Source organism: Netta rufina, assembly GCF_964035555.1.
Source record: "Netta rufina genome assembly, chromosome: 29".
Lineage (NCBI taxonomy): Eukaryota > Metazoa > Chordata > Aves > Anseriformes > Anatidae > Netta > Netta rufina.
The window spans coordinates 2,304,052-2,318,329 of record NC_140153.1 but is presented as its reverse complement, the minus strand read 5'-3'; the positions used below and the strand labels follow the sequence as shown (position 1 = coordinate 2,318,329).

The 14,278-nt window shown below is 68.0% G+C and overlaps 2 protein-coding genes across 2 annotated transcripts; one reads left to right on the top strand and one right to left on the bottom strand.

Moving 5' to 3' along the window:
• Nucleotides 1-1,215: 1,215 nt before the first annotated feature.
• On the top strand, nucleotides 1,216-2,881 carry HAPLN2 (hyaluronan and proteoglycan link protein 2; the record flags this gene model as incomplete). Its single annotated transcript, XM_084303317.1, has 5 exons — nucleotides 1,216-1,303; nucleotides 1,478-1,828; nucleotides 2,027-2,143; nucleotides 2,317-2,502; nucleotides 2,598-2,881. The coding sequence occupies 5 exons, from the start codon at nucleotides 1,216-1,218 to the stop codon at nucleotides 2,879-2,881; spliced, it is 1,026 nt and encodes a 341-aa protein (XP_084159443.1).
• Nucleotides 2,882-4,054: 1,173 nt separating this feature from the next.
• Nucleotides 4,055-12,737, bottom strand: BCAN (brevican; the record flags this gene model as incomplete). The annotated part of the gene is made up of 13 exons (XM_084303316.1): nucleotides 4,055-4,080; nucleotides 4,185-4,367; nucleotides 4,552-4,696; nucleotides 4,995-5,077; nucleotides 5,554-5,712; nucleotides 5,867-5,974; nucleotides 7,749-8,555; nucleotides 9,049-9,492; nucleotides 10,559-10,852; nucleotides 11,530-11,657; nucleotides 11,791-11,965; nucleotides 12,149-12,541; nucleotides 12,650-12,737. The coding sequence occupies 13 exons, from the start codon at nucleotides 12,735-12,737 to the stop codon at nucleotides 4,055-4,057; spliced, it is 3,033 nt and encodes a 1,010-aa protein (XP_084159442.1).
• Between the last annotated feature and the right edge of the window lie 1,541 nt (nucleotides 12,738-14,278).

Here is a 14,278-nt window from a genome sequence, read left to right as displayed (position 1 = left end):
CTGGTCGTGCAGGCAGCTCCAAGGGGGTTACAGTGACCCAGGGAGGGGGCACACGGTGCTGATCCCCCCCAGGAGGGTTGTTTTCTGTGCCATATGAGGCTGGGAGCGCTGTGTCCTCCGGGGACAGACGGCCACTTGTCTCGCCCTTCGTTTGCCACGAGCTTCATCCCCCCCTGGAGCTGGACCCAGGGGTGGGGAGGGAGCTGATAAGGGGGGGGACCAGCACACAGCCCCATTGTGCCCCCCTGCTTTGTTCCCGGCCCCAAGGTGACAGCAGGGGAGCCTCTCGGGTGGCTTTTGGGGTGGCAGGGGGGACCCCAACCACGGGAGCCTTGCAGGATGGCATCGGAGAGCTGGGAACTCGCTGTGGGGGGGCAGGAATTTAATCCGTGAGGCAGGGAGCAGCGTCCCCAAGGGGGACTGGTGCCCAGGGGGGTCTCTGCCCGCAGCAGGGGCTGCGGAGCCCTGCGTGGTGCTGACATTTTCCCCTGAATTCCCCGGCTCTGTGGCCTGCGAATAAAAGCACGCTTGTTAGCCGGGAGCGCTGTGTTTTTGCCTAGCAGAACAATAAAGAGAAAGATGCTCACAATGGGAAATTGTGCTTCCTCCTCCCCGTGCGTTCCTCGGGGAGGTGTTTGGGGGAAAAAAAAGAGAAAAAAATAAGAGAGGAGAAAGCAGGAAGAGACGGGGACGGGGCAGGGAGCGAGGGCACGGCCATGGGAGCAGGCACCGAGGGGCCACGGGGCCGCGGGGCTGCCGGGACGCTGCCAGCACACGGACGGTGACGGTGACAGGGACACCACGGGGAGGGCAGGGGCCAGCTGGGAGCACCCCAGGCCACCCCTGCACCCCTGGGTCCCCTCGTCCCAGCAGCACGGCGCAGGTTTGAGCTTCCCGGAGCCCTCGGTGCCGCCGGTGCCACGTCGGGGCGGCGGTGACGGAGCCGGGACGCAGGCGCTGGAGGGGGTGGATGGGCACGGCGGCTCCCCTGGGGACGGTAAGAGGTGGGGTGGCACTGGGGGGGTCCGATCCTGCCCGGCTCAGTGCTGGGCTCATCCCACGTGGAGTTGTCCCCTTGGCAGGGCAAGCATTGAGCCGATGGCTGTGGATGTCCCCACGGCGTCCCCTGGTCCCCAGCGAGGCCGGGGGCCGCCCCGCTGCACCTCCCTGAGCCCATCGCTCCCCCCGGGCACCCTCCTGCCCCCAGCTCCAAAGATGCCCCGGCTTCTCCTGCTCAGCTCCCTCTGGCTCCTGGCAGCGTCCCCAACCTCCAGCACCTTCCAGCGGCCCACGGGGAGCCCGGGTACGGAGCGGGGATGGGGACGGGGGGCACAGGGCGCTGCTGCTTGGGGACGGCACCGGGGGGCTGAGCTGCGCTGAGCCAGGCTGGAAAGCAGCTGGAGGTGCCGACGAGGGCGGTGGGGAGATTTTGGGGGGGTCGTAGAGGTGCCCTGAGATGGTGCCGGGTGCCCCGCAGCCGCCCCGCGCCTTCAGTACCTGCTGGAGCCCCTGCACGGCGCGGTGCACACGCAGCGCGGTGCCACCGCCACGCTGCCCTGCGTCCTGCGCGCCCTGCCCCGCAACTACCGGGTGAAGTGGAGCAAGGTGGAGCCGGCCAACTACGGGGAGAGCGTCATCATCATCACCAACGGGCTGTCCCACAAGAACTACGGGCCCCTCAGCCCCCGGGTGCGCCTGCGGCACAGCCACCGCTACGACGCCTCGCTCACCATCACCAACGTGGCCTTGGAGGACGAGGGGCGCTACCGCTGCCAGCTGGTCAACGGGCTGGAGGACGAGAGCGTCTCGCTCACGCTGCACCTCGAGGGTGAGCCTCGGCTGCTTTCCCGGGGAGGGGAGAGGGTCCCGGGGTGGGGAGAGGTGGCCGCGGGTCCCCGCTGTGCCCCGCTGTGCCCCCCTTTGCAACGCCCCTTGCTCCTCAGCACCAGGTTCTCGGGGGCAATGAGCCAAAACCCTCTTGGTGAGAACATCTCCGTCCCTCTCCATCCCTGTCCCCCCTCCCCAGGCGTCGTCTTCCCCTACCAGCCCAGCAACGGGCGCTACAAGTTCAACTACCATGAGGCCAAGCGCGCGTGCGAGCAGCAGGACGCCCGCCTGGCCACCTACCAGCAGCTCTACAAAGGTACCGCCCCGCTGCTGCGGGGGGACCCCAAAAAAAACCCCTTCCTGCCCCCAAAACACACCCTGCTGGACCGCGGAGGAGGGGAGAGCTGCACGGTGACGCTGAGGTCCCCGGGGGCAGCGCAGCCCCGGCCCTCAATTTGTCAATTTGCCCCCTTTCTGCTCACCCCGCAGCCTGGACGGAGGGCTTGGACTGGTGCAACGCGGGCTGGGTCCTCGACGGCACGGTGCACTACCCCATCATCAACTCCCGCGAGCCGTGCGGGGGCCGCCTCCTCCTGCCCGGCGTCCGCACCTACGGGGCCAGGGACAAGCAGCGGGACCGCTTCGACGCCTTCTGCTTCACCTCGGCACTGCAAGGTTGCCTCCAGCATCCCCCATCCCCATCCCCGGAGCCCACCGGGGGGACCCTCGTGGGGCTCCGCTCACCCTCCGTGTCCCCACGCGTCCCCCAGGCGAGGTCTACTTCATCCGGGGCCACCTGAGCTTCAAGGAGGCCGGGCAGGCGTGCCGAAACCACGGGGCCACCGTGGCCAAAGTGGGGCAGCTCTACGCCGCCTGGAAGTTTTCCGGGCTGGATCGCTGCGACGGGGGGTGGCTGGCGGACGGCAGCGTCAGGTACCCCATCACCGCCCCCCGGCAGCGCTGCGGGGGGGTTCCCGAGCCCGGCGTGAGGAGTTTCGGCTTCCCCAGCAAGGAGCAGAGGACCTACGGCACCTACTGCTTCGCGGGGGCGTAGGAGAGGTGGGCTGAGAACCAGGGGGGGGGACGGCAGCCAGGTGGGGAGCTCCAGGTGGGGGCCGGGGGTCTCCGGGTGGGGGTGGGTGGTTTGTACGTCCTCCTGGGGAGCGGTGGGGGTGATTTTGGGGGGGCTCCTGCATCCTCTGGTGGAGCTGCTCCACCCATCCCAGCTGCTCCGGGGCTCGCTGGGTGCCGGGGGCTCCCCAAAAAAGCCGGTCCCATTGCCAGCCCAGGAAGGGGGGCTCCAATACCCCCCGATCCCCCCGCCCCTGGTGTTTCCCTCGCCCCATTTTTGCTCCCCGCAGCCGCGAGGACTGTGGCCGGTGCAGGCGCGCTGGAGAGCTGGGCATTAACGAGCGTGACTAATGGAGTTTCGCTTTCTTAATTAATAAAGCGACGGTAAAGCTGCACGCCGAAGCCGTGCCCTCACCTGCCCTCTGCCCTCGGGACCTCCTGGGCTCTCAGCGATGGGGATCTGCCAAGGACTTCTTGTTTCCAGCAGTCCCAGCTTCTAGGGACCCCCCCCCTTGGGGCGTCCTGGCGTTATCGGTGTCCCTGGCACCGCACTGGGGGGGTTTTGGGGTTGGTGACACCAGGATTTGGGGATGCTTTGGGCTGGGCCTCCCCTTTTCCGCGGCCGTGGGGACACCGCGGTGCCCGCAGCACTGTTGTGCACCCTACAATCCCAATTTTAGGGCCGGGTACCCCTGCCTCTGCGTCTGGGCTGCCCCGTTTATCAGCTTTAATCCCACAGCAGCACCCAGGGGGCTTGGGTGCGCGCACCCACCCCCAGCAGCGTGGCACTGCCTCGGTGTCCCCGTCCCGCTGCTATAGGGTGAGGACCCACGGGGCAAAGGTGCTCCAAGAGGCTGGAGATGACGCTGCCACCTCCAAGCTGTGACCCCCACCTCAGGATTCCCCCCCCCCCAACCCGATTTTTGGCTCTGTGGTCCCTCCAGGACCCCGACATCCCTCGTGCGAGGTGAGACACCACGCGGGTGGCTGCCGGCTCCTTTTTGGGGGATCTTTAGTTATCGGGGTTTCTTTGTACAGATATAAAACAAGCAGAGGGCGGGCACCCACGGGGCAGGCTCCTCGCCCCGCCGGTGCCCCCGTTGCCGTCCCGGTGCCGTCCCCATCCCCCGGGGACCCTCCTGCTTCAGGGACCCCCTCAGTCTCCGGGGTGCTGAGCCAACCCTGGATGAAGGAGCAAAAAAAATCAAAAAAAAACAGATGAAGGGAGAGATGCTGGGGTGCGATGCAGGGGGAGGGGGCCGGGGACCCCCCCCCCCGGTGCTCACCAGGGCGGCAGGAGAGCTGGGGCTGCTCCCAGGTCCCGTCCTCGCGGCAGCGGATGAGGGGCGAGCGGCGGGGGGCGAAGCCGCGGCGGCACTGGTAGCGGGCGGTGGAGCCGACCTCGTAGCGTGGCTTGGCTTTGCCGAAGGCCTGGGCATTGCCCACGGCCGGGGGGGGCCCGCACTGCACTGCGGGCAAGGTGGGGGGCAGTTGTGGGCACCCCTGTGCCAGGCGGACCCCCCCCCTTGATGCCACCCCCAAGGTTTCCAGCGTAAACCCCGAGCAAGGGGAGGGTGCCCCCAGCCCCTCTCCTCTCCCCGTTTTGGGGTCGGGGATGGGGAAATGGGGGGTAAGGGGGGGGGCAGGGCTTACCCAGCCCCATTTTGCAGGTGTAGGAGAGGTGGTAGTTGCAGGGGACGTCGCTCCACTGCCCCCCGTCGTGCCACACGATGACCACGCAGTTCTCCCCGGAGAGAAAGTAGCTGTCGGGCTGCCCGGGGTGCCAGTTCTCGTAGAGCTGAAACGGGGGGGGGGACAGGAAGGCACATGGGGGCTGGGGACAGCTTTTTTTTGGGGTGACACGGGGCCCCATCCCCGTGCTGCCAGCCCCGGGACCCAGACACCCGGGGGCTGCTGTGCCCGAGGCCGTCGCGCGACGCTCGGCGCCGCCGCGGTTTTGGCAGCGGCTTCAAAGCCCGGCGCTGACTCACCCCAAAGGATCGGTCCCAAGGGATGGAGAAGGACGAGGAGGTGCCCGGGGGGGGCTCCTCATTTTTTGGGGGGGGGGTGGAGGGAAGGCTGGCAGCCCGACTTACCAAGGGGCTCCCGTCGGACCACTGGAAATCCCCCTCGATGGTGCGGTCGTTCAAGCCGATCCATTGGTACTCCCGGTACTGGTCTGGGGGCATGGGGGGGGGCTTGGGGGGCACAGCCGGCCCCCAGCACCCCCGAACAGGGCTCAAGGGCTGGAGGCTGCTTTTGGGGGGTGTGGGGGGGGCTTGGGCGAGGCTGGAAAGTGAGGAGGGGTCGCCGGGAGAGGGCAGCAGAGCCCCGGTGTCCCCTCCGGTCCCTGGTGGCTTTGGTGTCCCCGGCAGTGAGCCCTGGTTCCCTCTGTCCCTGCTGTCCCCTGTCCCTCTGTCCCTGCTGTCCCCTGTCCCTCTGTCCTTCTGTCCTTCTGTCCTTCTGTCCCTCTGTCCCTCTGTCCTTCCTGTCCCTCTGCCCCCGCTGTCCCCTGCCCCCATAACCCAGCGGAGCGAGAGGAGCTTGGCCCCTTTTTTGGCTTAACTTTCCGACCCTAAACCCGGCAGGGCAAGGGTCCCGGCGTGCCCTCCCTTGGCTCCCGGGGTCTGTAGGGTCTGTGCCGTCCCCACGTACCGTTGATGAAGTCCTGCTCCTCGGGGGTCAGGATGGTGGCCAGGTGCCCCCCGTAGTGCCTGCACTGCGTCTCCGCGTCCTCCCAGCTCCTCCGGGTGGAGAAGTGCTTGTAGCAGGCTCCCTGGAAGCTGTCCCAGCCGGGGCTGCACCTCCTCAGCGCTGAACCACGGCGGGGAGCAAGCGGGGAGAGAGGACAGGGTCAGCACCGCGGAGCCCAGCCCGCGAGCAACCCCAAAAAATACCCCAAATCCCCACGTTTACGCCTCTGGGGTGCTGTGTAGGGTCGGCACGGCGCTGGCCCTATTGGACTCACGTCTCTCGCAGCTGCTCCCTCCGTAGCCGGGCAGGCAGAGGCAGGCGAGGTGGGCGCCGTCCTCGGTGCAGGTCCCTCCGTTGAGGCAGGGGTTGGGGACGCAGCCACCTGCAAGGCACGGGCGGCCCCGCTCAGCGCCGGCCTTTCGGGAGGGCAGCCCCCCCGGCGAGGGGGTGAGGGATTTGGCCACCCCGTGCACAAAGTCTGGGGCACGGTGGCGTGCCCGGAGGACTTGTATCTGGTTGGGTTTTGGGGATTTGGTGTCCCCCGGGAGCACGAAGCTGGGAGCTGGGCGCATCCCTCGTGCCGGGGGCTCGCCGCCGTGCCAAGCCCTGGGCTGGGGACAGCTCGTGGTGTCGGAGCGGCGCCGTGATGGCTCTTTTGGAGGGGACATTAAAAGGACAAGCCCTTGAGCCCGTCCTGGCCACACGTCCTCAGCCTGGGGGCGAGGCGAGCCTCGTGCCTGCCCCCCAGCCCTGCTGCTCTCACCTTCAGCCTGGCCGGGGCTGAGAACTCGCCCAGCGCTGGCTCCAGCCCCCAAAGCCCTTCCCTGGCTGGCACCAGCTCGTTCCGGTCATTAAGGCACGCGGTCATTAACCCGTCCCCGGTTCAAGAGCATGATTAAGGGCTCCAGCGGAGCGGGGAGTGAAAGTCCTTGACACCCCCCCAATGCCTCGGCGGCCGCCACCGTCCCCTCCGTGCCAGCCCCGCGGCGCCGGGGACGCGCGGATCAGCTCCAGCGGAGCGCAGCGGGGCGAGGGACGAGCTATTTAGGGCTCGGGCACGTCCGGATCTCTCTGAGGGCATCTCTCCTTGCCAGGACAAAGGCAGCCGTCCTGCAAGGTGCGAGGGTCCAGCAGGACCCGGGCACCCACTGCAGAGGATCATCCGGGGAGGGGGCACAAAAAGGGACCCCGCTTGGGACGCGGGGCAGCGCCTGATCGCGGAGCTGGGAGCATCCCGGGGTTGGGGGCTGGGGGGATTTGGGTTGAGGTCACAGCTCATGCATCCAGCATCCTCCCGCAGCATGGGGGTCCCACCTCAGCCCCCAGGGGGCTCGGGACTGCCCCCCGTGCACCCCACAACCCCCTAAAACCCTGCAGCGCTTTGGGGCGCTTGGCTGCGTGCACTTTGGGGGTGCTCCCTGGCACGAGGACGTGGGTGTCGTCCCCCCCCCCCAGGGCATAGGGGACGGGAAGCCCCCGGCTCACATCATGCTCAGCCCCCAAAAGCCCTCGTCCAGGGCGGGGGGCGCAGGGCCGGGGGGATTAGTTCGTCAGTGGGGAACGCGAGCGAGGCAGCAGGCGCGAGGACGAAGGGAAGAGCTAGCCGAGGTGCGTGTTCTAGAAAGCTTTTAATTCCCTTTATTAGTACCACTGTTAGTCAGAGGAGGGTTCGGGGCCTTCTTTTGATATATATATATCGCGTTTTTTTTTCATGGAAACAGTCATTAAAACACTTCACAGAAGTAGAAGAGAATTAAGTGCATGCATAGCTCGGACCAATTTGTTTGACAAATATGCGCTTCTCCGGACCTTTAACCTTCCCTTACCCAGCCGAAGAGAGGAGGAGGGAGAGAGAAAGAGAGAGGAAAGAGACAGACGGACGGACGGACGGACAGAGGGAAGCACAGCGTGAAGGAAAGGCGTTGCTGTCGCCTAGTGCCAGCGCGCAGCCAGCAGCGCTGCCCCCAGCGCGAGGGCGGCGCGGTGCCGGGGGTCCCCGGCCGAGCTTGCCCCCGCCCCGAGGCTGGCACGCTCGGTGGGGAGGGCGGGCAGGGGGGCGGCCGTGCTGGGGGCCGGGTCCCCCAAGGGGGTCCCTGCTGGAGACACCCCGGGGACACCAGCACGGGGAGAGGTGAGGCCATCCCCGAGGGTCCCACCTGGTTCTCCGGGAACGGCTGGAAGGAAACCCTCCACGGTTGCGACAGAGGGCACGGGTCGCTCTTCCTCCTCCTCCTCCTCTTCCTCCTCCTCTTCCTTTTCCTTCTCCTCCTCCTCTTCTTCTTCTTCTGAAGACGCAGCGGGGGTCCCGCGGGCAGTGCCCGGGGTTTGCGGCACAGCCTCGTGTCCCGTGGCCGGCGCGTCGCTGCCGCCGGGCACCTCGGCGTGCCACGGGGTGACCGCCGTCGCCTCCACCGCGGGGACCGTGCCCCCGTCCCCTGGGGCCGCGGGCGAGGGGAGCCACAGGGCCCCCGACTGCTCCTCACCGTCCTCCTGCAGCTGCGAGGGGGGCAGCGGGGACGCCCCCCGGGGGCTTTCGGCCACGTCTCCGGACAGCTCGGCGTCCTCGGCACCCCCCGCGGCAGGGCCGGACCCGCGGCCGTGCGTCCCAGGGGCTGGCTCTTGGCTGTCTGTCGAGGTGGCAGAAGCGGCACGGGTCGGAGGTGTCACCCCGCTGTCCCCGTGCCCGGGTGGCCCGGGGCTCCTGGTGTGTGCCGGACGCCCCACGGCTTCCCGCAGGTGGCTGGGGAGGCTCGAGGGGGCCACGGGGGGCCGGGGCTGTTCATCGGGTGGCTCTGTGTCACCTGCTGAGGCCACCGCTGGGGACAGGGCATCGGAGGGTCCCTCAGCTCCTGCTGTGTCCGGCTCCGTGGGCTGGCTGGGGTCTCGCCGTCCCTCCGGGCTCTCTGCTGCGGTGTTCCTGGGGTCCCCACCCAGTGCAGAGCCCACGGCTGCTCCCTCCTCCCCTGCAAAGCGCAAAGAAGAATTGGGGTGAGACGCCTGCGCCTGCACCGGGTGCTTCAGTGATCTGGGAGGGAGACGCGGCACAAAGATGCTCAGGGAGGCACAAACAGCCCCGGGGCCGCAGGATGCTTCCCCCTCCGAACCGGTGCCATGCTCCGGCTCGGCCACCTCGTGCTGCAGCACAGCAGGGTGGGCGCTCAGCCCCTCGCCACCTCCTTTCCCTCCTCGGGCTCTTGGCGTGGCTAAAGCACCGGCCGGTGCCGACCCTGCCCAACGCACGGCGCTGCCTCGGCCACGACATCCCCGAGCCGGCGACGTGCGCGCCGGAGACGTCGCCTGGCACCGCTGCGCCGAGCCAGCCTGGCCCTGGGCGCACCCTGAAGGGGCAGAGGCGGCTCAGCCACCCCCGGGCACCTCGGGCGAGCTCCACGCCTGCATCCTTGCGGCTCCTTTCAGCTCCCCAGCCCTGAGCGCCGCGGCGGCCGCTCCACCTACCCGTGCGGGACGGCTCTCGCCCGGCCTCTGCGCACTCTCCACCCGTCCCTGTCGCCCCTTCCTCGTCTGCGGGGGACGGGCTCCCCGCTTTTGCACCGCAGCTAAGCGGGACGCCTGCCTCGGGGACGGCCGGGGCCGTGGGGAAAGGGGCGGCCAAGGCTGGGTGACGTCCTCGAGCCGAGGACACGGAGGTAGCTAGCGGGGGGTGCCGGGCCCCCGACCCTGGAACATCTTCGGGGGCCAGGCTTGGCTTTTCCAGCTCAGCGTCAGCCGCGTCCTTAAAGAAAGGGACGGCGTAAATAGCCCCTCGCGACTCAATCTCCACTTGCGCTTTGGGCAGCTGCAGCTCCTCCAGCTTTTCTGCCACTGTAACAATCTCCTGGAGGCCCTCGGGCTCTCCGGCTCCGTATTTTCCTGCGGCCTCAGGGATAGAGTTTGTCCCTTCTGTGGGCAGAAAGAAAGCGGGGTATTACTGCCCTGTCCTGGCCCCGCGGCAGCTGGGGACAACCTGGCACCCGCTCGGGGGGAGACCCGCTGCTCCTCGAGCCCCTCCGCAAAGGGCAGGATCAGGACCCCCGTGATCAGCCCTGACCGAGCTGGCAGCTCCCGGGAGTTAGTGGGTTTTAGTGGGTTACGGGGACGGCGGCGCGGCGCTGTGGGATGGCTCCATCCTGCCTAACCCTGCCCTCGGAGGCAACGGGATTCCCGCTGGGAGAGGGGGAAACTGAGGCACAGAGGCACGCGGCGGCCGCTTGATCCGGGAGAAGTCCCCATCCTGCCAGCCCCCACGGCCCTGAGGGGACCCTCGGGGAGATGGGATAGGGAAGGTTCAGCAGGAGGGTGGCTTCGTCCCTCTGCCTGCTGTCCCTGTCCTCGCTCGTCCCCTCCAGGGGCACCGTAGGCGTCCCCCGGTGCGCAGGGTGCCCTCGGCACCCTGGCTGAGCCCACGGCCGCTACCCATGGGTTTCATTCCCTACCCACAGCTGCGATGTGTGGGCCCTGCAGCCCGGGCAGGCTGCGCCCCACAGCCCTCAGCGAGCCCCAAAATGCCCCCAGCAGCTGTGTGGGGCCGAACCGTGCCCACACAGCCCCCTCACCCCAAGGCTGGGGCTGGTGGCACCGACCTGGGAGAGCCTCTGCCCCCCAGAGCTGACCCTGAGCTCACGCAGAAGGACGGCACCACAGGGACGTCCCTGCTCTATCGCGATATAGCAGCATGCAGCGTTCAGGCCAGCCCCACCGTGTCCCGACACACTATTAGGACCATGCAGAGCGCCTGTCCTCCGTCACGATGCATGCAGCGCTGAGACCATGCGGGTTATCCCTCCCTAACCCAGCTCATGCAGGGCACCCCTGTCCTGGCTCCTCATGCACCACCGAGGCGGCACCGACAGCCCTGCTCCATCGCGACCCGGCGGCACGGCGAGCGCACGGGGGACCCCCGTGCGAGGCTGCACCCCGCAGCCCTGTCCGAGCCCCTGCCCTGCGCCCCCGGGGCTGCCCCGGTTACCTCGGAAGCAGTACGCATCGTATCTGCTCTGGGCATCGGGGAACCCCGTCTGGTTGCGGAAGAGGAAGATGGTTTTGACGCCGGGCAGCGCCCCGCCGCAGCGCTCCCGGGGGGTGACGATGGGGTAGCGGACGCTGCCGTCGGCCAGCCAGCCGGGGCTGCAGGCGTCCAGCCCCGCGCTCCAGGCGGCGTAGAGCTGCCCCGGGCTCGCCAGCTCCGCGCCCCGCGCCCGGCAGCGCTCCTCCGCCTCCTCCAGCGTGAACTTGTCTGGGGCCGTCTCCAAAAAGATCTCCCCTGCCAAGAGAGGAAGGAGGCGGGCGTCAGGAGAGGGGCTGGGGAACGCGGCTGGGGCGGCCACGCCGCCAGGGCTGGGTGCTGGGGGCACGGGGTGTCCTTGCTGAGCGTCCTGCTCTGCTTTCCCGAGCTGCCTGCGCTTTTCTGAAACCCGCTGCGGACCCAAAGCTTCCCAAAACCAAAATGTGACCGACACGGGGGCTGCTGCTTGCACCTGGCACACACGAGCAGCTCCGCAGTGGGGACGCGGCCCCAGGTCACCAGCGGTCCCCTGGCCACACGAAGCATCAATGCTTTGCTACAGTCACCTCTAAAAAGGACCGCAGAGGAGCAAATCCTTGCCCTGCACGGAGCAAGACGCACGTGGCACATTTCTCAGAGGACCTACAAGCCTCCAGGGAGAGCCCAGCGCCGTGCTGGGAGCTGAGTGAGGCAAAACCACCCCAGAAATGCTCCCACGTGGGGAGCAGCACAGCAGCACCCAGCTCCCGCGCACACCGGAGAGCCCAAAGTCTCGGGGAGGCTTCGGAGACATGAGCAGTGCCTACAGCTTGGGGAAATTTCTGCCAGTTCTTGGCCCCGCGCGCTGGTGCCCGTCGGGTTGTGGGATGGGGGGGTTACGGGGCCGGGTTAGTGCGGGGCCGCAGGGAGGGGAAGGGCGCAGGGTTGGTGGGCACCTGGCAGGTCCTCGGCGTAGCAGTAGACGTCGTACATGTCCTCGGGGTCCACCACCCCGTAGTTCCTCACGCCGGGGAAGCCGTTCATGTCCCCGTAGCAAGCCTCGCGGGGCGTGTGGATGGGGTACCTGGGGCACGAGAGGAGAGAAGGGGGGCTGGTGATGGAAGGAGGGGCACAGGGGGGCCCCAGGAGGTGCCAAACGTGTGCCGGGGGTGCCAAACTTGTGCTGGGGGTGCCAAACGTGTGCTGGGGGTGCCCACCTGACGGTCTGGTCGGCGATCCAGCCGGCATCGCACTGCTCGTAGCCGCCCAGGTAGGCAGCATACAGCTGCTCGGGGGTGGCGATGCGGGCGCCGATCCTGGCACAAGCCTCCTGCGCCTGGGCGAAGGTGTAGGCGTAGCGCATGGAGCCCTCGCGGTAGTGAAACACAACCCCTGGGGGCAGGAGGGAGGCACGGGGTGGGCGAGGGGCTTCGCAGCAGCCCCCCACCCATGTGGGTGCACCCGCGCGCGGGCGCAGGAGGGGTCTGCTGAGCCCCACCGTGAAATGGGAGCCGAGGTGTGGATGTCTGTGCCCCCAACCCCCCCAAAAAAAAACACCGCCTCTCCTCCGGGTACCTTTGACTCTGAGGTCGAGGATGTCGTGGCCGTCCTCGATGCCGTGCTGCACGTCGCAGCGGTAAATCCCCGAGTCGTTGGGGCGCAGCTCGGTGAGCAGCAGCGAGGCGTTGGTGTACCGCTGGTGGAAGATGGGCAGGGAGGCGCGGAGCCGATAGTCCTCGCTCACCTTCACCCTGTCCCCCCGGGCTACCAAGATCTCCACCTCCCTGCCCTCGGAGATGAAGGTCCACTTGACCCGGGGGGCGCCCAGCACCGCCCTGCGCCCGGCCGTGCCGGCGGTGGGCAGGGGCCCGAGGTAGGTGATGAGGCAGGGGATGGTGACGTCCCCCGCCAGCACGGCGTCCAGGGCAGGGTGCCGCGGGATGGAGACCTGCAGCGCCTTGGGGTCATCTGGGAGGGGAGAGGAGAGGAGATGTGAGTGGGGTCAGCGCGTGGAGACCCCCCCCAGGAGCCTGGTTATGGGGTAGGGGTAAGCGCAAGGCGCGGTGACGCCGTTACCTGTGCCATCTCCGGGGCCAAGCACCTCCGGGACCACCGCGGGGGTAAAGGCGCAGAGCAGCAGCAGCAGCGGGAGGGCTGAGGCCATCCTGTGCCCTGCGAGGGGGAGGCAAAACCCAGCGGCGGTGCTTAAAGTGGGGAGGAGAATTAAAACATCCCTTCCCTGCGCGAGGGGAAAAATGGGGGTGAGGGCGAGACCTCGGCCTGCAGACCCCCGGGTCCTTTGGGGACGGCAGAGCCCAGCCTGGCCCCGGTGGCACGGAAAATCTGAGCGCAGCCGGGCAGGAGGCGATGCCAGAGCCGGAGGCACCGCAGTTGGAAACCTCAGGCAGGGTTTTAATAACTGGTGTCGAGCAGGGCCGAAGGAACGAGCCGCCGAGCCCCGGCGTGGGCAGCGAGTGCGCGTGCACACGTGTGCAAGGGGGGATTTTCGGCGTGCCCACGCGTCTGCGTGCCCCGCTGCACGTGTGCGTGGCCACCCATGGGTGCACACGCGTGTTTGCACGTGCGCTTGTGCACGTGTGGGAGCGGGCTTTGGCCAGAGAGCTGCCAGGGGGGGATGCCGAAGGGCGCACAAAAGCGCAGGGCGGAGGGGGAGGGAGGGAGCAGGAGGGCTTCTCTTTGCCATTCAGCTCACGGCAGAGGTTCCCCGCGCTCAGGCTGGGAAAAGCGGGGCCGAGCAAAGCAGTCATTATGTCCCGGGCCTCTCTCAAGGCTGCCTGGCACAAAGGGCTCTCCCCCACCGGCTGGGGAGCGGCTCTGAAAGGAGAGCCCCGCCGCTAGCGCCGCCGCCGTCGCCAGCCCCGAGAAGCAGCCCCGGGGACGCTGGGGACGTCCCCGAGGGGCTCCGGCCACCCCGTGGCACCTCGCAGCTGCGTGGAGAGGATGCGGAGAGGCCCCTGCGTGGCGCCTGGCTCCGTAGGAGGGCACGGCCCCGTTATCCTCGCACCCTGCTGCAGAGGCACTTTGGGGCTCGGTGGGTTCCCCGGCTCCCCGTAACGGTGCCGCACCGGGACGGGAGCGCAGCGCCCCTGAGCCTCGGAGCAGCTTTGTAATTTACGAGCTCTTTGTGCCGAATCGATTTTGGCAGCCACCGAAGGGGATTTGGCACCGCCGCGGGGAGCTCTGGCCCGGGTCGCCGGCTGCCAGAGCCAGGCTGCCGGGAGGATGGCCTCGCTGCCCACAAACCGTGCTGCCGGGGTTCCCATGGGGCCGGTGCATCGGGAACTGGGTGTGAATACAGCACGGGGACCAAGGGCAGGCAGCCCAGCACCATGTCCCGTGCATATATAACCCCTAGCACTGTGCCCCATGCACATCCAGCCCCTAGCACCGTGCTCCATGCATATATAACCCCTAGCACCCTGCACCTTGCAGATCCAACCCCTAGCACCGTGCACCGTGAACACACAGCCCCAGCTCCATGTCCTGGGCATATAGAGCCCCTTGCACCATACCCCATGGACATCCAGCCCCTAGCACCCTGCACCATGCACACACAGCCCCTAACACCATGTCCCATACACATCCAGCCCCTAGCACCCCCCCCTCCCCATCACAACCTCCCCCAGAACCTGGCCGGCACTGCCAGAGCCAAGCCAGGGGCTTTTTTCGGCTGGGGCCGGATCA